The sequence below is a fragment of the Venturia canescens genome, chromosome 1 (assembly GCF_019457755.1).
Source record: "Venturia canescens isolate UGA chromosome 1, ASM1945775v1, whole genome shotgun sequence".
NCBI lineage: Eukaryota > Metazoa > Arthropoda > Insecta > Hymenoptera > Ichneumonidae > Venturia > Venturia canescens.
This window is the reverse complement of record NC_057421.1, coordinates 15,894,226-15,915,562: the sequence shown is the minus strand read 5'-3', so window position 1 is coordinate 15,915,562 and position 21,337 is coordinate 15,894,226. Positions and strand designations below refer to the sequence as shown.

General features: G+C 39.9%; 2 protein-coding genes across 3 annotated transcripts in view; both read right to left on the bottom strand.

The window, feature by feature from the left end:
• MESR6 (misexpression suppressor of ras 6) overlaps window positions 1–14,807 on the bottom strand; it is a 443,740-nt gene extending 428,933 nt beyond the window's left edge. Inside the window, exons 1-3 of the mRNA XM_043410436.1 lie at window positions 14,473–14,807; window positions 14,092–14,237; window positions 12,394–12,543 (exon numbers count right to left, since the gene is read on the bottom strand). Coding sequence (XP_043266371.1) covers window positions 12,394–12,543; window positions 14,092–14,237; window positions 14,473–14,535 — 359 coding nt within the window. The 5' untranslated portion in view covers window positions 14,536–14,807. The remainder of the gene's footprint in view (window positions 1–12,393; window positions 12,544–14,091; window positions 14,238–14,472) is intronic.
• A 1,046-nt stretch (window positions 14,808–15,853) lies between these two features.
• Window positions 15,854–21,124, bottom strand: LOC122419573 (probable ATP-dependent RNA helicase DDX20). 2 transcript variants are annotated; one of them, XM_043434261.1, is made up of 7 exons: window positions 20,413–20,484; window positions 20,011–20,051; window positions 19,878–19,943; window positions 19,598–19,799; window positions 19,192–19,387; window positions 19,019–19,104; window positions 15,854–18,904 (listed from the first exon to the last, which is right to left on the bottom strand). In XM_043434261.1, exons 3-7 carry the CDS (start codon window positions 19,882–19,884, stop codon window positions 16,690–16,692), a joined length of 2,706 nt encoding a protein of 901 aa, XP_043290196.1. In that variant the 5' UTR covers window positions 19,885–19,943; window positions 20,011–20,051; window positions 20,413–20,484; the 3' UTR covers window positions 15,854–16,689. The 2 variants fall into 2 exon arrangements, with proteins under 2 accessions (XP_043290196.1, XP_043290195.1); XM_043434260.1 differs by having other exon boundaries at window positions 19,878–20,051; window positions 20,413–21,124.
• Window positions 21,125–21,337: the final 213 nt, after the last annotated feature.

The window sequence follows — 21,337 nt, the reverse complement described above, 5'->3', positions numbered from 1 at the left end:
AAAATTTTCTTCAACTTCGTGCGAAAATCAGACTCAGGACTGCTTCGATTCCCTTCCACCATTTTTTATGCAAATCTTTCTGGTTGCTTGACGTTTAGTTATCGCAAATAATCAGCGGAGTCGAAAAGCGATGATTAACTAGAGTACTCGCAGGAGTTAAAACGTTGCTGTCTCGTCGAAAAATCATGCCACGGTTGTTAAGCCGATCTCTATGCATTTATGAATAAGGGATCGCATCAGGTGCACGAAATGTTCTCTCATATCGAGGCATAATCGTAACAAGAATCGAAAGGAATATTTGCGACGGCAGGAGTGCCCTCGGAGAGCTCAAAAAATGTACGATAGTATTTGGTTGTTCTGAATTCGAGCTCTCAGACCTCTTCATCCTTTCGCTGTGTGCACTTTCTCGTTATCCATTGCTCTCGCTTGGAGCTACACACGAAACCTCATTATACGACCGTGGTGCCCGTAATTACACGAATATATTATTCATACCCTCGCGATGTACGAATGATGATATAGGAAGAACGAGATCCAATACTCGTATATACATATAAACATGAATATATTGAAAAGAAGAAAAAAAAGATGAAAAAAAGCGGGAAAAGAGGAAGAGAAAAGGAGAAAAAGAACGATTGGATGAACAGGATTCGAAACTATGGGTGCACCGGATGAAAAATGTGTGGATATAGCATTAAGCCGATCTCTCTCGATCTGTTCGCGACGCACCTGCCTATCGCGTAATAATAGCCGTTACAAAAGCAGCTCAAAAACGAGTAAATGGCATAGACTCATTTGGGAAAAATGAAAAAAATGCGCAGTAAAAGTGAAACTCCAACACACACGCAAGCATACACATACGGGAGTAGTCGAAAAAAAATTAATAAAGCCATTTCTGCATGAAATTCGAGCCGGTGAAAGAAAAAAAAAGGACGCGTCTCTGATTCAGTGGCAATTGGCAAGAATCCGAGTTGCATGAATCCCAGGAATTTAGGACTCCGCGAATGCTCCGCTGGAAGCCCATTAGACTGGAATTTCGTAATGGGGATCCGAGTCTACACGAACTCTAGCGCTCGTATAGGCGTGTGGAGACGCGTGCGTGCTAAACGTATGGGCTCTTTTAAGAAGGCGAAAAAATATAATAACAAATTTAAAATCCACTTAATTGACGTTGGCACCGTTCCGAAACTCCGTCGGTCATTTCCACTGAAATTTCCCAAATAAATGGGTCAGAGCAGCCTCTGATTAATCGGCCGTCATAATCGAAATGTGCTAAAATATTTCCTCTTCACATGTCACAAAAATTCATTCGTCGTCACTAATCATCTTTTTGTTCATTTTCCTCGTACCATACTCGCATCATATACGCTCATTTATTTGTCGCAATTAAACTAAATGAGCTTACTATTCGTCGGGTACTAACTATTCGAGAAAAAAGGCCATAGAGAAAGATCGCGAAATGAATAATTACGAGAAACATAAATGATTTTCATTGCAAATTCATTTTTTTCGTTGGAGAGGTCAGACCTTTATTCATTCGACCCAGAATTCCCTTTATACCGCGTATCGACCCATAAATATCGCCATATATATGTATAAAAATGAAGGAATAAGTGTGTACATGAATGAGTTATGCAACTTTCGCTCGTTAGGTTGGTGGTTTATAAGATATACAAGGCGCAATGCACACACTCGATGTCGCTCGTGTACGCGTTGGTTAATCGTGTCGCAGCTCCCTCGGGGTGTAAACCGCATGCGTATTACCAGGAGACTCCTGCTGCTGATGTTGTTTTACCGTTGTCCTGGTCCGGCATGGCTTAATAATCGACTTCGTCATTGCACACGAGTCGTCGAACGCACGGAGACAACTCGCACACGAGCCTCGCACGCCATCAGCTTATTCCTCAAAGGGCACGCGAATTATTTTCAAAAGCTTCGGCTCCCTTTGGAGATGCAAATTCGAGTGTAATCAACAGGAAATCGAAAATGGAACATCGCAATCACGAGTCCCGCACGAATGTGATCGCAAAGATACGAGCTTCCGGCTTGATCAACGTTTCGAGTTTTTTCGTCATTGAGAAAAACTCGCGATGGACCAATGCGTCGAGGGTCTACGGGGAGAGATGGAGAAAAATCTAAGCTCGAGAAACCCCTGAAATAATAACGAATGGAAATAACACACAAAGCCCCACCAATAATGTGACAGCAGTTTTTCGAAAAAGCGGGCATCGAGAAATAATTCAGAATGAAAAGTGAAGATGAAAAAGATTTTAAAAAACTTCGAAAAATGGTCTTCCTTCAATCCCATATTCGTGAACGTTTCACGACGCCTTCCTCATCGATTATTATAAGCTGAATCGAGCAGCTCATATGTAGAAAAGTAACACAAAAGCTTGAAGCATATTTAAGCAAATGTTTCAGACACCACATCTATATACAGCTGCACAATTTGGCCGTCTGTCCTGCTTTTAACACAGCTCTTGTGTACGCAGAACGTTCGACATGGCCAGTCGCAAAAATTACCCTCGTATTTTCCGTACACACGCATAAAGGTCATTATTATTTGTCATTAGTACACCGCTGGCACAATTGCTATTTACGCGCCTGATATACACGTATGGCCGAGGCGATGTATGCTGTTATTCCACAGAAGTAATTCGCGTATTACACTCGTACACCCGTAATGCAAGACATTTATACGAGTCGGGTGAACGTTCGTTTTTTCGAAGAACATAAGACTCGGCTCCCTTGTAGATATAGCGCGCTTTTTCGATTCAGGCTGTCCTCTCAAACCGATGTTTTACCTGCTTGTTGCACCTGTGCTAAATACACCTCATGATAATAACGGTTAAGGGATATTATCACACATTAAGACTCATCCCTCGTTTTTAATATCGCCCCCCCCCCCCCCCCCGCCCCTCTCGCCCTTGCCGCGCGGTCCTTTCCCTTTGCCGCGAGCTTTTCTGTCGGATATATTGACTCGAACGATGATTTTTTTAAATTCAAAAATACTGTGGGATTCTCTTTTTTGGAAGACTCGAATTCTTTGCTCAATAATTTCATTGATTTTTGTCTCGAAAATCGGAAATATTCTTTTCCTGTTGGCCTGAGAAACAGCTGAGAAACTGAGCCCAGGAAAGACGAAGAAAAAGGGAGAAAAGGAGAATTTGAGGCGACTGAAAAGTGTGTAAAGAATATTTGGAAAAATGAGCAAACTGAGAGGTTTGAGGTGAATGGAATTTTTGAAGAATTTACAACGAGGAGGGAGGATTAAATCGAGTTGAAAAGTGAATCGAGGTTTCGGACTTTGCTGCTCCGACGATATCTGGATCGTAGTCGATGTTAATTCCGCAGTCCGAATCGCAGCTTTCCATTGCCGAGTTTCCAAGTCTCTTTCTCCTGCAATGCGTCCGTGTCTGTGCGCAAGAAATATATCCCCTTAAATCGCGACAATATAACTATAGTCTAACTTCTCTGCTGTATATATTAGGGAGAAACGACAGGAATCGTAAACGACGAGGACGGCGACGAAGAGTGATTGGTTCGAAAGGTAGCGGCACGTCCTTTGAATGAAAGACTCGGAACACTAAATATGTGTAGCAGCATCAAAGGAGTCGGTAAGTTCGTGTGCCTGGGACTAGTATTTGCGATCGTGATATGTCAGGCAGCGCCCATTCTCTTGACTTTAGATAGCGTTCTCTCGCTCCTTCCAATGGAATATCCGATCTCGAGCTCTCGGCCATGACCCGCGTAACTCTCTCGTGATCTCATATCGTATTATTACGGCACTCAAGTACGAAGCTCGCAACATTAAAAAATGTATCATTACATTGAGCAAACTCAACTTTGGCAATGATGATGATCTGTGCACAATATTGACTCAATGAAATTCAACAGTTAAATTAAAATGAAATAAAAATCGAGTGAAAAGGCACATCTGGCTTGTGGATTATCGCACAAGAGCAAATGTCTCGGTCGAAGAAAGTGTTTGTTGCCACTATAATTGCAAGAATGGAAAGATTCAACGGGAGATATTCCAGCACGTATCCGCGCTTCTCATCTCCCCTTTTTTCCCCGATTCTTTGCTGATACGTTCCCTGTGTACAGAGCCAGCGAGTCTCTGCGCTCGAGCACAAGCTGCTGGTACCTGATTTTTCTACAGCTCTTAACGATTTCTCGAGCCTATCTCTTTTCTAGGAAATAGCCGAGAGGTAGCGAGGTAAGATTGAAAAATATGTAGACTCTTATCAAGTATAGGAATATCCTCGAAGTATCGATGAATCTCCGCTGAACTCTCAAGGATGTGTCGGATTAAGTCTCTCGCCTGTGGCAGATCTTAGTTTTCTCCAACCTATCGGATTAACCTTGTAGGATGATTCTTCTTTTGCTTAGTTTTTTGACACATCCCCTTAATCGCTGGATATACTCCGGAGCAGTTGCCCCGAGGATCCCGCCTAGAAAGTTTCCTAGGTACCTCCTCAGGGTATTGTCAGGCTGCCATGCTGCCTTGGTAGGGCGCTTGTAAGGCCACCTGATGACGCCCTGTTCCAAAATGTTACGCCCTGAAACAAATGGCCGTGACCAGGTTGCTTGGTCAGGCCCGAATAAGGCGCCCTGGTCCGGGTCGGTTGACGTTCGTTTACAGACCCTGATCAGGTTATCTGACCGGGCGGTGATCAGGGTTTTCGACTAGGCTACTGTCAGGTTGTCCTACATGAAAATCTCGTGCACATAGACTTCTAGAAGACATCGTTATTTTATTAATCTTTATTAAATCAATCATGTAAATTATAAGTCTTTTTTTGAATATTCTGACATGTGTAACCTATAATTTAATAATTATGTTTTATAAACTGTCAAATTTGAGGAACGTGTGGATAAAGAGTATAATTTTATATTCTTAAAAATACGCGTTTATTGGGCATTTTTTTAGCGTATAGCCCGATTTCCGTTCCAATCCTTGGCATTGTTGATGACTCTGCCAACAGCTTGATCAAAATCTTTGACGCTTACGGATTTCTTCTCGTTGCTGGCGAATTTTTTCGGGCTATGTAAATCTGTGAAATATTGAACAATAAAATAAAATGATTGGTGTGCTAAGATTGGCACAATTTTAGAATTTCTAAGAGAAAAATCACAAATTTGTATCAATAATTCTCTGAACACAATTTTTGCTCGTTTGTATAATGTCAACAATTCTAATTCGTTCATATAATTAATGCAAATCACTTTAAAATTGTACATACCTTTTGTAAATTTACGCATAGAGCGATATCTTCGCATACGCATACGCGCCTTATACCGACGTTGGTCATCTCGATTCATTTCAACTTATGTTCAGATACAATTTTTTTATTGTTTGATTTCAGTTGAAAACTTGTCACTCGGATCTTTTATAAAATACGAATAGAATAAAACTTCATCAAATATATGGAAACTCACTTTGAAAATCACTTGGAAACTTGTCACTCGGAGCTCGTACAAAACACGAATGGAATATAACTTATTCACCATCTATTCGAATACGCGTGTGTGCCAATCATAAGGCAAGCCTTGGAAGGACCTAATAGAACAAGTACTGTCAAGGCAGTATTGTGGTAGATTCCAGCTGGAATCTCATAAGGATTTCCACATATGGCGTGATTAAGTCGAGCCTGAGCAGGACCTGAATGAGATAACGGTCAAAAAGGCCTTATCTAGGCGAACCCGATCAGGGCCATTTTAGATTAGGCTGTTTTGGAAATTATTGTGGAAAACCTTATAGCGGCCACATCAGGCTTTTAACAATAGGATTGCCCGTTTCAAAACCTGATCATGACCTCATCATGAACAGGTGAACCCTAACAAATTTCTAGGCGGGATTCTTATCGGACGGAGCGACGAAAAAGGGACTCTGGAATACGGCTAATATTCCTCGAAGATCGGGCTACTGCATTGCATTCGCGAAACAGACCAACGTCTCAGGAGAATCTTGATTATTTGGCTCGGAAAGAGCAGGCTGAACTTGCTCTCGGAAGCCGAGCCAATTTTGGCTTCGTTTCTATTCCTTTTTCTCCCCCGAACTAAATGTGCTCTTCCGAGTGATAAACTTGGAGCAACGAACTGCCAAATGATTCTCGAGAGAGTCCCTTTTCGTTTATATCATCAAACTGTTCGAAGAAATTTTATTATGCACAGTCGTGGAGAGCCCGAGGAACTAGTGTGCAATCGAGACGTCGTCGAGGTCCAAAATCCTGCGAATCGTTGAAGATTTGACGCAGAAAGAGGAATCGAAGTATCTCGAATCAAGGGTGGTGATAAAAATGTTGGCGAAATGAAAGCCGAGGCTTGAATGAACGTTGGCAAGGTGAAGAAAACGGTCGTTATTCGGGAGGGAGTCGGTGTAGGTGCGAGTCAAAATGCTTCGGGAGCGAAAAGCGTACTTTTGGTAAGACGGCGGGGTTTCGCAACGGCCGGGCAAGTACGAATGAAATATCGTTCAAAAGACCAGCAGCATTGAGGTCCAAGACGTACAACCTCGCGAAGGGAGGGAAGGCATGGGCTGATACAGCGCGAGGAAGGAAAAAGACGAAAGAAAGAGAAATCCAAGATCGAGCAACGAGAAGTATTCGCACTGTACATTCGCATACACACGTGCGTATGTATGTTTGGCTCATATATGGGGGAGAAGAGAGCCGCGAGTTTACGAGATGATTGTCCTAGGGGCCCTATTCATTCGGCTGAGGAATCTCCGCGGGCGGATCTCTATTGTAGATTATTGCGCCATTGTCCATTGTCACGAAGCTCCCTCCCCCTCGCTCTCTCTCCTTCCCTCTTACTTTTGACCAGCCCTTGGGCGCACACAAAGTCTTTTTGAATTTCCTTCTTCGTGAAGGAGAAGCGAATAAAATGAAAAAACCATGAAAACCACGAAAACGAAAAGGAACGAAGAGTTTTGTGGGGAGTGAGCGAGAGCAGCATCATTTTTGGTTTGACGCCTGATTTTTCAGAGTTGCAAAAAAAAGTGGCGATATGGACACAAAAAAGGAAACGTTTCGTAAGAATTTCTCGATGCGAAGATCCAAGTTTCGACATTCCTACAAGACAAATTATTCATTTTTATTTTTTCGTTCAATTACCTGCAGTCTCGTGTTCTCAAAATCGACGGCGTTTATTCAAATTTGTGGAATATCCATTCGGGAGCCCATAAAACGGAACGCTCGGAAGGAGATTGATGCTTCGTAAAATTGGCCGAAAATGAAGTTACAAAACCCCCTATAGAAAAGTGTTTTTTCTCCTTACACATCATCTTTATCGTCCCATCGCAGGCTCGATTTTAAGGAGCAGTACAAGTGTCAGCTTGTCAACCGAATAAGGAAGTAGAGAATCGACAATAAGCGCATCAGTTTGGTCACGCGTCGACGAATAAAAAAACAAAGAAAAAACAATATCAATATACCTGTCTCGAAGAGAAGTGCAGCGTGCACGGTATGCATCCCAATTAGCCCTGTGCCTCTGCCCGATCTGGCCCCAATCGAGTTCGATGACTGCCTCGTGGTTCCATCCGCTCTTAACTCCTGATAACTTTTATTTTTTACCTCAATTTCCACCCACCTGACCCACCTGCACATTATCCAATCGTCTCATTTCTCGAATACGATTCCGAGCAGTTAAATGCAATTGTGACTCTGCACTCGGTTATTCTAATTAGGATTTTTACTGACCATATTCCTTTGGGGAACTTGAACATAAACTCACTCGATTGGAACACAAGACACTTCAATGCTAAAACAATCGCAATAAAATTCTAACTTTTTCAAAGCCTGCTTCGCTCATTGTTGAACGTACCCAACAAAATTATTTCATCGATGCAACGAAATTTTCATAGTTTCAATAAATTTTCGTTCAATTAATTGTTGATCGAACTAAATCATTGCGGACAAAAAACTGAGAGATCCAATAATTTTTTTATTCGGTGGCAAATAATCGAGTTCATTGAACTACAAACTTTTTATAGTTGCATCAACCGTATTATCAAAATCAAATGCTTTTTTTCGGACCTCTGATGTTGTAGATTCAATTACGTATCATTTTTGGTCGTCTCGATGAATATGTGTTCGATTATTATCAATGATGGAATTGACTAAATGACAGCTTTTCAGGATGAATAAATGAATTAATTTCATTGGATACTGTTTTATTGCATTTATAACTGGTTTCAGTATTTTCCAATTCTTTCATTTTTAGTCTGGAAACCTCGAACTTGATATTTAACCCTTAGTGTGCATCTGGGGTCAGGTTGACCCCAAAATTTGTTCAACCGGAAAAGTGCATGCTTTTTACGCGTACTATCAACTTTGAGCACGTTTTTGAACGAGGAAAAACGATTTTTTTGGAAATCCAACTTTGCAGCCTTAAAGTTGGATCAATTCACTGCAAAAAGTGACAAAACCTTTTATTCCGAAAAGCGCATAGTTACCAAGATATTCGATGTTAAACATGACCTGGGGTCAAAGTGACCCCATGTGCACGAAATGTCCCGCTGTGAAGGTGTGCACACTAAGAGTTAAGGTAACTCCTGTACTGCATGCTAGTCAAATGAGTGCTAAATTTACAAAACGCTTTTAGACCAAGTTTAACGTACCGATTAAATGTATTGTTAGTGGATTTGCATTACAGCATATCTTATTAAGATGTAAAAATATTAAAAAGGCCAGTTTTGCAAAACCATCAACTGATAAATACAAATTTCCACGCTGACACATTTTCACTGGTATTTTTCAAAGAATTATCTGCGTTTTTTCATCGATTTTATTGCAACCAGTCTCATTTTGTTCGTCAACCGGTCCTCTATGAATCCACAATGTAGTTGTTTTTTTAACTTGATCGTTTCACTGTTGCAGCTAATTGTTCATTAAGTGAAGAAACTTTTTCATTCGCATAATTTCTCTCAGGAACGAGTTTAAAGGAAAATCTACGTGGTGAATTCGTAGAGGATCGGTTGAGGAACAAAATGAGACCTGGTGCAATAAAATCGGTTAAAAAATACAGCTGATTCTTTGAAAAATAGCTGTGAAAATGTGTCGTCATGGAAATTAGCATCTATCAGTTGATCGTTTTGCAAAACTATCATTTTAAATATTTTATCACGTTAATAAAATATGCTTGAATACATATCTATTAAGAATAAGTTTAATCGGTACGTTGAACTTGGTCTAAAAGCGTTTTGAAAATTTAGCACTCATTTGACTAGGAAAATGAGTTTTAGCGTCCGATTGTTAATATAATTTTCGAAGCCTCGGGTTCCGAATTTCAAAATAAAATGCGAAATTGAATGAGACAATATCAAATTCCAAATGAATCGAGCACCTTCCTCGGCTTATTTCCTTGCTTGACACGAATTTTTATTTATTTCTCTGCATGATTCATCGAACCGGCGAATTCGTTGAGCTGAAGGAAGTAAACTCGATAAAAGTGATATGAAAAAAGTGCTCGTTCGAGATGGAGTCTCGATAGGAAATTCGAGATGTTGTAGTCGCTCGCGCGGTCCAACGCTCGAGCCTTTCTTCACCCGCGATCGATCGCGAGATCGATAGGTCGCGTGGAGCAGCACCTGCTTCCAACAACATTCGCATGTCTACGTGCGTGAGCCGGCAAAATTTATTCCTTTCTCGTAAATTTATGCGCGTGTCGCCTCGGCCGATCGCCTACAACGGGAGAAATCTTGCGCGAAAAATAATAAGAAATAAACTATGAGGGACTTGTTTACGGTGTTCATTGACATCGAATAAGATCTCATCTCGGTACTATTTTATGAAAATCCATTACCAAGATTATCGTCGTTTCTTAACACCACAAGTTTTTATCGCTAGTACGAAAATTCATATACGGAAATAAAAAATTCTTCATTTTTAAAACAAACAGACATTAACGTATTCTGCATTGCATCTGGTCGTAATTGCAAGATTCCACAAGCGGAAGAAAATCGAGCCTTTCCGAGTTCAAATCTCCACGAAATGATACCCCAATCAATGTGGATGCCGAGACAGAGTGCCTGCATGCAACAAAAGAGCCCGGGATTTCGGATCCAAAGCTGCATGAAATAATGTCCTCAGAATAATCTAAATACCACATTTCTAGCCTCAAGTTTTGAGCTTCGAAGTAGTGTTCTAATTTGATGGAATTATCGTGCCATGGAGAAAAGGAAGGAAAGAAAACAGGGTGTCTAATTTTGACCAGAACAGAAATTTCATGACTTTTAAGGCTTTTTAAGTCAAGGAACAGGAATTTTTCATGACTTTTCTTATGGTTCTGATACTTTTTATTCATCTTTTAATTATAAAAAAATTCAATAAAAATACCAAAGAAATGATATTTTATTTGAAATAAAGAATCTTTTTTTTCTTACAAACTATTCATTCGATATTCGTTTTTATATCGATGATGAGTATTGACGAACCAGACATTGTCGCGACCCCGCGAATTTTGAAATCATGTTGAAGAAAACCAAAAAATCGACAATGACAATGAGCGTTGCAGAGATCTTAAAAAATCAGATTGTTTGGTAATTTTTCATGACATTTAATGATTTTTTCAGGTCCGAGTGTAATTTCATGACATTTAAGAATTTTCATGACTTTTCAGGTCGTTAGACACCCTGGAAAAGTGTGTACGAAGGATTCGCGAAATGTGGAGAAAAATCGAGAAATTTAGAAACAGTAGATGTTCGTCGTGCAGTGCAAGTTTCTCACGAAACAAAACTCACAAAGTTCCATATCGTATCACCTGTCGTCAATTTTCTGATGCTTGTCTCACTACCGAGGAAAAAAGGGTAAGAAAAAAAAAGAAGAAAGTAGAGAAAAAGAAAAAGAGAAGAAAAAAGGAGAGAAATCGAGAGAGAGAAAGAGAGAGAGAGAGAGAGGAAGAGGTGCGTATTATGGACGTTTATCTTTATAACTATAACTGCGTGTGCGCGATCGTGTCGTACTGTAAGGTATAGCGTGTCCACGTATGCTAATCGGGGGCCAATGGTTTCTTGGTGTAAGCACAAACCCTTATGCTTTAACCGTTTTCGCTTTCCCGCTCTTTCTCTCTGGGACTTGACTCTGCGGAGAAAAAAAAGCGGAGAGTCCGAGTGTTGAAGTAATTCCGAAGAGAACACACGAGGCGTAGGGCCCACCATTTTTATCCGCATTTCTTATCTCCACCATTCCCGCGCGTTTGTGCTCACTTTGGCCCGTACTTTTTAGCTTCTCACTTCGTTCGCTGTACACAAGTCACACAGAATACGATATCGAGGTTGGCTAGCGAATAATGAGACGCGGGCCTTCCTATCTGATCCCGTTAAGTTGTATGGGTTAGGCCCTTTCGATTGTCAACAGTCAGATAAGTCCGGCGTGCAAGTTGGTCTCTCTATCTTGGCAACCGGCCAAAAAGACCGTGAAGCGACCGTGTCGCCGAAACGTCTCGTCTACAGGGAGTCCCGCGAACGTCGTTCGATCATCCTCGTTCCGAAAGGAAAATCGATCGGAGCTTGTACGACTCGAACAAGTCGAGGTTCGTCGTTATTCGTTGGGGGAATATAAATCTACGGAGTAAATGATCGAATCGTATTGGGAAAAGTTGTGGCTCGTAAAAATTGATGTATTTTCACTTATTTTTGGCTCGAACGATGAAAGATTTCATTCACTGTCGTCGAAACTGATGAGGAATTCGTTGGGTAAAGAAACTTCTAAAGAGTTTTTAACTGAAGATTTTTGCTATTCGTGTTTTTGACGCTTGTTAAATAATATTTCGTCGATTTCACTTCGCGGACACCCTTTGAGAAGATTTCATTCGCGTAGCTTTTCGCGGTGCGGGATCGACGATCTTTCACGTATTCATTTGTCCATGTTTCACATCCAAATATGCATACACGCAACTCCGCGGGTCTCATTCCGAATTGGCACACATCACGAGACCAATTTAAACGGCTTAGGGTGTAAGACACACATTCACACACGTTACAGGAGGAACAGCTCAATTGAATTAAAACCGGTGCACAATTATCCAGTTTTAGGACATCTCGAGTTTCGGTGGGCCCCTTCTTTTTACGGGCTTGATAAAGCCTACTTTATAATCTTCACTCTTTTTTTATTCGAAATTTCAAACCGTCAGCTCAGACGCGCAAGATGAGTATCGAATAATCATCGAATCGTTAAAACTTCGTATTTTTATTGTCCGAGGACGCTTCTTTTGTTTTTAAATTTCAGCAGCTGCCCAATTGTTTACGAGATTTTAACCTCGAACGACGAGAATATCGCAATTATTTTAAAACAAACTTTTTCTCGGGCGTCGCTGTATTTTTTTTTTTTTTTGTTTTTCATGAGCAATGAATAATGCATGCATTAAATTTAGGTTAAAGTATCGAATTACCTTATAAATCCGGTCTCCTTGTGCTTCCCGATGTAGAACTTGGTCAATCCATCAGCCATTTGATTAGCCCACGGTGGTTTCACCCAAATCAAGTGTTTCAAGTGACCCGCATAAGCCGCCGGTAAAATCCAATTTTCGATGCTGATTTCACTGTTGAAAAAATCAGGAGTCTTTGTTTCGTGCTAGTTTTATAGGATTTATATTTTTTCATGGTCATTATTTATCGTGAGGCATTTTTTTCAAACGTTGAAAATACACGATTCAATTTACTTGATAAAAAAAAGGGAGCTGCCTCGTTGTGTTGACGGGTGAAAAAACGGACGATGGAGATCGAAAGATTTTGACAGAGTGGCTGTACCAACAAATAGAAGCTCGAACTAGATTTTAATTTGAATTTTGTGTTCGAATTCCCTTGAAAATGCACGTCATTATTATCTGATCGCATGCCAAAAGAAACTGAAGTTTTACTAATCAAGCTACGTCTATCGATAAATCAAATATGGCCGCGAAACTGTTCAAAGAAGTACAACAGTAGCGCATCCGCGATCGTGTATTCAAGATGGAGGGCCGAACGTACGTGCGGCGCTGTGGTCGCGATAGGCCGGGCGACCATACGCAGCCAACATTGCTGAACGTTCCCATTGTTTTTTTCCCGTCATTTTTCCGTCTCATTCCCTCCTTTTCCTCAGCTAAATAAATGGGGATCGTCGCATTACGCATCGTAGCTGACAAAAAACGCGTGATAACTCTTGAAGCCCTGTGGCTGCCACATTACTTTCGTCGTTTGTCGATGACATCTGAATATTTGTAAACACGTACGTCCGTGTTTACGTTTTACGCGTAAACAAAGGAATCTCAGTTTGCCCATCGTATAATCACGTCGGAAAAAGAAAATATACAGAAAACGGATGATGTCCGATCGAAAGGTTAAATCTAAAAAAATGATGAGACGTCTGAAATTTATATTCCGAGCGAACAGTTGAAGTTTATTTAGTTTTCCGATCTTCTCGAATTTTACAACCCACGCGACTACAAAAAAAAACGATGACAGGAACTGGCTGAAATCCAAGCCATTGGCGGGTAGGAACAATGCTAAATTTTTAGATTGACCGTACCTTTTGTTCGTCTGTGATTTTTTTTCAATAAACCGATGAAATCCACAAAATCCATTATTGTGGATTCGGCTACATGATTACGACTCCTGCGGTAAATATGCTGGCATGCGTCTCACTTGTATTAAAGTAAAAACGAAAATCTAAGCCTGTGGTATTTTATTCCCGCGCGTTTACAGGTTTCGACATAAAAGCTCAAAATAAGCAATCGGGTCTCGTGGAATTCGTTACTTGACTACGGAATTCAAATTTTTATTCACTTGTGAATACCAATAATTTGGTCGATGTTTTTGTTCCCGAAACGTACTAAACAAGAAAGAAAAGTAAAAAAAACAACAGAAAATCTGTTTTTTTTCTCGATAATCATTGTATGCAACTGAAACACACTGTAATCGAACTACGATCTCCGAAACTCATAAGTAGCGCTATCTAACAGCGAAAAGTTGCACTCTCACGTTAAAAATACGCAACGCTCCGCAGATAACAGTGACGTATTCCATTTTATCCATATACAGTTGTATAAATTTCACCATCACGTTTAATATCGCATCGAAAAAAACAATAGACGAAATGAAGATGTATATACCTGAACAGCTGATTTTTATCCCAAACAGTATCAGCCGCCATATTTTTAGGCACAAGCATATCCGGATGTGAATCCAGATGGATAAACGTATTGCCTTCAAACGGGAGATGTTTCGAGCCGACAGACCGATAAATGAACGGCAGGGCCTATGCAATTAAAAAAAATAAAAAAGCATAAACACATGTGAGTTCCTTTCGGGATGATGTTTCGTTGTGAGTGCCACGTGCAACGCGATATTGCGGGCCCCGTTCCGACTTGTCACGTGTTTCATGAAATTCGCGTCGTGAGTCGTGAGGGAGGGGCAAAATCGCTCGTGGTAGTTCATCAACAAAACGTCATGGAGTAAGCTTGGCCGTGCTTGTTCCGTGAGGTCACACCTACCTCGTTGTGATCTTCCACAACGTAGATCGGCGTTTTCTTGTAATATTTTGGACACACGGACATGTCGACGATTACACGTGGATCGATCGAGTACACTCGCGAGTAAAAAAAACAAACTTATTGAAACGGCGCGCGCTCGTAAACCGCGTACGAAAGAAAACAAAGAGTGGGGGAAACACGCGAGTACTGAAAAAAAATACGTCTGGTTTACCGAAACGTGAGGCGGGGAATTTCGCGAAACAAATCGATTTGCGAACGAGGAAAAAATCACGAGACGAAAAACTAGACTACTTCGCGCGGAAATACTTGGTCAACGACTGGTGGGACGATCAACGTAAACGCTATACGCGCGGGAGCCGCTTCAAACCATGCGATTATATTTCGCGAGAGAATATGAAGCTCCGTATATCTATATGCCTATACACATACAAATATTTATATACATGAACGACCCAAGATTTCGGGGGGCCCCACCGGGCCTCAAACCAGAGGGGCCCCAGACAAACGTATTCTCACGGGACAAGTTTTTCGCTCTTGTGTGCCTATCATCTCATTTCTCTTTTCTTTGTAGCTCTCTTTCTGTGTTTTTTTCTCAAAGCCCTCTTTCTTTCTCGCTCGCTCTCGTAGAAACCTGATATTTACCCTTCTACGCGATCAAACCCATTTCGATGTTTACGACTCGTTCGACTTTTTCCAAACGCAAATTTCACTATCGCATAAACTCATCGACTGCTCACTCCAGGTGGCATTTTCTCAAAATTTATCCATCAGACATCTGACAGTTATCTGTAAAGAATCCCAATTCCCAATTGATCGCGGTGCATGCCTTTGAACGAACATTAACTGCATCTCATCTATTAACCTTAAACCCCGGCAAAACGATGAGGAACGATGCCAATTTTTGGAGCGTAAAACTCTGCATTCTTTCGAATTTTTTTATTCGTTTTTACGTTTTTTATCTATTTTTTCGCTCTCAGAAAAGGAAAAACATAAAAAAAAAAACAATCGAAAATGGGTCTTGCCTCGTAACACGTTCCGATGTTTTTTCTTCATTATTCAAAATAATAATACTGCGTAATCTCTGAATGTGCTACCCGTGCACCCGTGCGTGAACGTATAAACAATAATATAAACTAGCAGTCTTGAAAAGAAGAACGAACCTCGTTTTTCATCATTGGCAGTGTCTCTGAATAAAAACTACAGAAATCGATGTCGCTGAATAGTGTGTAACCTGCGAATGCGTTTTAGTCGTTGAATCTCGTCTTCGAACATAACACTTTCGTTTTTATCAATAAAATATAACCTTAAAATTGGAAAATTTTAGTATTCGACATATTTCAGGATAAATCTTATTCGAGGCATAGCAGAGAAAAGAGTCACGTCTGTCAAAGAGAAAATTTTATTGTGAAGAGCATATAAAAATGAGTTGTTAATAAAAATGATGAATCATTTTGATACTGTAACGATAACTTGACAGCGAAAGTATACCAAAGATCGCTAACATGAATTCTCAAGTACGTTGTCGTAGAAATCGAGATTTTTTGAATGGATTAAAACGTGAGGTAGAAATGTGGCGAATAAATCAATCGACCGCGATATCAAAGACGCAGCCCGATGATCCTGTGGCTCTTGCGTACCGTGACACACGAGATTCGTAAAACGCGATAATGTTAAGCCTGTAAAACACTATTCGCGAGGTACATACAAAGAGCGGGTAAACAACGCAAGTGTCGCAATGGCAATTGAAAGACAAAAAAAACGTCGAGCCTCTCGAAGATCGATTGTATTACACAATTTGTTTGTACGCTGCGTGTACTTTCTTCTAATTCTTGTACATTCTCTCCTATGTCTTTCTCTCACTCTATCAAATGTTTTATAAACGTAAAAGGTTACACATGGCACACAGCTCGAATCGATCGTCTTTACACATCGTGGTACGCCAACTATCGACGATTTCGCACGTGTGTGCGCCTTTTCGATACTGGAAGAAAGCTCCGTCCTTTCTCGCGCGTCCTCGCCACTTGACCTTTTCATTATCGATCTCTATTCACGTGTGAGTCCCGTCGAGAGATCGGCAGAATCAATTTATCGTGGGAACATCTCCGCATTATCCACCAAAATCATTATTCATACGATCATTTTAAAGAACAATAGCTATGGAAGCATTTGGAAGTTTTGTTTTGTTTTTTTTTTTTAATAATTTCATTTGTAAATCCGTCACCGGTAAATGAATTCTCCCGTCTTCGAATCCGATCCTGTCATCAGAGCAATATATTTTTCTAATTGAATTCTTTCCGTCTGCAGACGTAATTGTTCAAGAAAATCTTCAATGTTCTCGACACCAAGGCAGTGCTCTCCTTCCCCTTCAAATTCTCCTCTCGACCTACTCGATTCTCCATTTCTACTTCCATTTCCAGTTTCAAAGCATTTTCGGTTTGCTACTCGCGTCACTGCGGTATTGCAATTTCCGTTCGGAGCTTCGATCCCAGTTTTTGCTTTGAAATTTTCGTCCTGAAATTCACTCGTGACGTTGGTGCTTTTCTCCAATGGAACATTTTCCCGAATTATCCTCTCGTCGTTGTAAGCAATATTGTTCGTTTGAACCGGAGTGAAATTCTGCTTGCAGACCTTCCTTCGAACAGGTGATCGAGAACCGGTCACCCGATCACTCGACAATGAATCGTCGAGTTTGTCTAGGCTCGATTCTGATCCATCGACGGCGACGACTGCGGGCGAATCGAGTGAAGTAACGGTTGGGGAATCAACTTCTCCTCCAGCTTGAGAATTTCCGTTCAGGATTAATATTTGTCCATTTTCTGTTTCATTTTCGAGAAATTTGAAGAGGCTTTCTGGATCGATTTGATAATTTTTCTCCAGTTCTGTATTTCGGACTTTTGCGATTAATTCTGACTTTTCAGTTTCATTGGAAAATGCCAAAATCTCCTGAAGTCTCGAGAAATTCTTGCTCACCGCGGAATAAGTTTTTAAAGTCTTCAGAGATTTTCTGTACTGCTCTATTTCTTCTCTGGTCATCATGAGATTCGGATACGGACCTTCCTGGTCGATTGGGTAAGGAAATCGTGAGATTAAACTTCCGCATTTGCCCCGATGCGTGCTCTTGAATTCTTCGATTCCTTTGTACATTTGTAAAATATTTCCCGTATCCTCGTAACAGTAAGTTTCCGTGATTTCACTCTCATTACGAAGTTCTGGATAAACGCAAAGGAACGCACGTTTTTGCATGACGAAGAACACTTTCATCGACTCGTAAATTTTCCGGAAATGCCATGATCTGTCAATAAAATTGGCGGATGGAGTTCGCAATAAATCTTCCCAGTATGCGATTTCATGTTCGAGTATTCTGTTCCACAGATTCGCCTCTTCCAGGACAGAGTCTTCAAGCGAATCGTGAGAGTTTCGCCTCTTCTTGTCTAGCATCGATTTCCATTTTTGCAGATCCAACCAACAGCGGAAAATATCGTCCGCAGGGATGCTATTGGAAAATTCATCGGTTAACGATTCATCAAGAATTTTTGGAACGTCTGTTATTTGTTGCTCTTCCAAGATTTTTTCTGTATTATCCGTTTCTTCGCTGGCTTTTTTTGCACAAATGTCGTAATCAAGATATTCCAGGTAATAAGCTTCATTCGCTTCTGATGAGTCGGGCACGACTTCGCTGAGATCGACTTGGAATTTTTGAGTCTCATTTATTTGTTGCAAAGTTGAAGGACATTCCGAATTCCTTTGCAATTCGAGTTCCTGCATTTTTTCCTTATTCCGAGGCGAAGTCAGACGTTTGACAATTTTCTCTGATTCTGCAGGTTCGTACAATTTTTCCATCATACACTGTACTGAGATGTTTTTTGAAGTTGCATCACATTTCGGTGCAAGACTCAATGTTGAGTTGGTCAGCGGCTCGACAGTATAATCTTTGGGAATGGAAACTGGCAAACCATTTTGAGATTGAAGAACGCAAGACTCGACGGTGGACTGGTTATCCTGAGCCTCATTCGTCTCAGCATGAATTCGATCGAATATTTCGTCCTCTGTAGCCCAAAGATCTTCAGGATATGTTTGGGGGAGTTTCAACAAAGAAAAATTTGTCCCACCAATGGAAATCATCAATTTCTGAAAACTTGGAACCTCCTGTTCGGAAACGATCGTTATGGAAATCCCGTGAGATCCGTAACGTCCCGCACGGCCGATTCTGTGTAAATACGTCGCGGCGTCATTCGGCACATCCAAATTTACAATTAAATTTACATTCTCCGCGTCGATTCCCCGCGCAGTCAAATCTGTCGTCAGTAATATTCGACACTGGCAATTTTTCAATTTGTCTATCGCATCCAAACGTTTCGTCATTTCTTGGTTTCCTACTATATAAATAGCTGAGAATCCCATCGTGTTTATTCGGTTACAAACTGACTGGGCTCTGAAAAAAAATAATATAGCTAATTAACCTATTTTTATTCAAGTACAGAATATAAGAAGACGTGTAAACGCGATAACGAGAAATTATTCTGAAACACAAAACTTTTGATCTCACCTTGATTGATAATTTGAAAAAACCAAAGCTTGTTTGAATGGAACTTTGGTAAAAATTTTGGACAACTCTTCCACCTTAATTTGTACCTGCACATGCAAAAAGACCAAATATTATGTACTAAAAAGTTGTTTATAATCTTGACAATTAAAGGTGTTTTTAGAATGCGGTTTCACCTGTTTCATAGCATTCGGATGATACGGAACGACGGAAACAAACTGTCGAAGACCAACAAGAATAGGGCCATCATTGTCAGGACTGGAAAGGGCGGGTGATCTCATATAAGTACTTAAGAAAGATTCGAGATCTCCTGGATAAGTTGCGCTTGACGATATGACCTGTTTGTTTTCTGGCAATTTTGAAAATATATAACTGTAAAAAAACATTTTGCATTAATAACGGAGTTTCAATTTTGTTAGAATTTTTTATTCAATTCTGACTTAAAGTGTGATTTAGAAGTTCATTTTTGATGTAGGAAAAAACTTTTTTCAATTCTTCCTAAACCGTTTGATCCTGGACATTTTGTGTCGAAAAGTACCTTGTCAATTTGCTATATCATGGTATCCAAGTAAATATACTGACTTGATATCTTTTTGGAAGCTTGTATCCACAAGTTTATCAGCTTCATCAAGCACAAAAAGTCTGATACTGCCTGCTTTGAGGAGTCCTTTATCAATCAAATGTTTGACTCTGCCAGGTGCACCCACTGCTATATGACAACCATTGATACTTTTTTTATCTTTTGCCATAGCAATTCCTCCGATGAAACACTCAACTTTGAGCCCTGAAAAAAAAGCTTACTATCAAGTCACTTGAGCGTGCCAGCAACATTCTCTTCATTTAAATCCGTAAGTTTATTAACCTTCCATTTCTGAACCGATGGAACTGATGACCTGAGCAATTTGTATAGCAATTTCACGAGTCGGTGCTAAAATCAAAGCCTGTGGTTGAAGTATTTTCAAATTGAGCATTTCTAAAGCTATTACAGAAAATACCAGAGTTTTTCCAGTTCCCGATTTAGCCCGCACTATCAAATCTGAAAACAGTATTCATATAATGAATTATTTTCATTGCCATTCATATGTGAATACACAAAGTCTTGTTTTCATGAATAAAAGAATTTTTATAAACATTTTTTCTCACGATAAAACAATTCGGCATGGCAACAACTTGCTATCCTACAAACAATTTAATTTCTATCGGGTAAATGGAGATAGACAATTCCAGGCTGAACATTGCCAGGTACTGAAATTTTTACAAAATAAAATAAATGATATAAATAATTTTGTTAGAGCCCAACTTATAATCAGTAATTTTAATCATTAGGTTGTTGCCGTTATAATGCATTAATATTTTATTAAAATAAATACAAATAAATTTTTTTTTTTTAATTTTACCCAGTCCACAGCGACCCAGAGGTATTGCTTTCAATTGTATTGGGGATGGTTTTTCAAAACCACAGTTAGTTAATCCATTGAGCAATTTTTGAGACAATCCCATTTGAAAAAACGTCACATTTTCGTCGATTTTAATATCTGATGTACGAGCTTTAGCTGTTAAATTGTGGGCCTTTACATGCGCCATTTTTTCTAAGTGTGAAATTGAATCATAGGGGAAAATATGAAAATATTTCTTATTTTTCAAGCGATTGCTTTCTATCAACGGGCACAAAGCGAGGGAAAAATTGCCGGCTCAATCATAGAACGTCAACTGCGACGATTTTATAGGTTGGAAATTTCTAACCAAGCAGACGAAAAGTTGTTCGTTTGTGTTTTTTTGTAGTGTTTCGGGAAATCAAAAAAACTTTTAAAAAATATTGCTTCCGTCTCTTCTTATCACCGAATGGTCGCATCATCCAAAAATCATGTATAAAACATATAATTAATTATTTTGCACTGGAAAATGAAAATACATGCCTTTATAAAAGTAAATTCAACTGAAAACCGGAAGTAATTAAAAAGCTGGAAATATGAGAAACGCTGAGAGTATGCTTGCCTGTTTTCAAAGCACATTATACTTTCGGAAAATTACATGACTCAGGGTATTTTCAAAATTTTCTAAAAATCCCCAAAGCATTTTTTGAAAATAGCTACTTGCACGGTTCATCACTCCCCAAAATAGATTAGGAAAAAGTTATTCCTGCAATATGTCTGCAATTCTCGAACCCGTTCTTTTACACGTCCTGTACCACATCTCTCATTTGCTGTATAAACAATGAGTGTCCGAATACTTCATAGAATAGACTCCTTAACTTTTAGAGGACGGGAAATTTTCAGTTTAAATCGACATTTTTCAAATCGTGTAATTCATATATAAATCGAA

What these genes read in the sequence shown, in the direction of transcription:
- LOC122419573 (XM_043434260.1), bottom strand. Translation starts at nt 20,599, where the DNA reads ATGGCGCATGTAAAGGCCCACAATTTAACAGCTAAAGCTCGTACATCA. An exon ending in TCTGGGTCGCTGTGGACTGG is followed by an intron (nt 20,052 to 20,412) that starts GTAAAATTAAAA and finishes TACTGTTTTCAG; the next exon opens with ATTTGATAGTGCGGGCTAAA. An exon ending in AGCTTCCAAAAAGATATCAA is followed by an intron (nt 19,388 to 19,597) that starts GTCAGTATATTT and finishes GTTTTTTTACAG; the next exon opens with TTATATATTTTCAAAATTGC.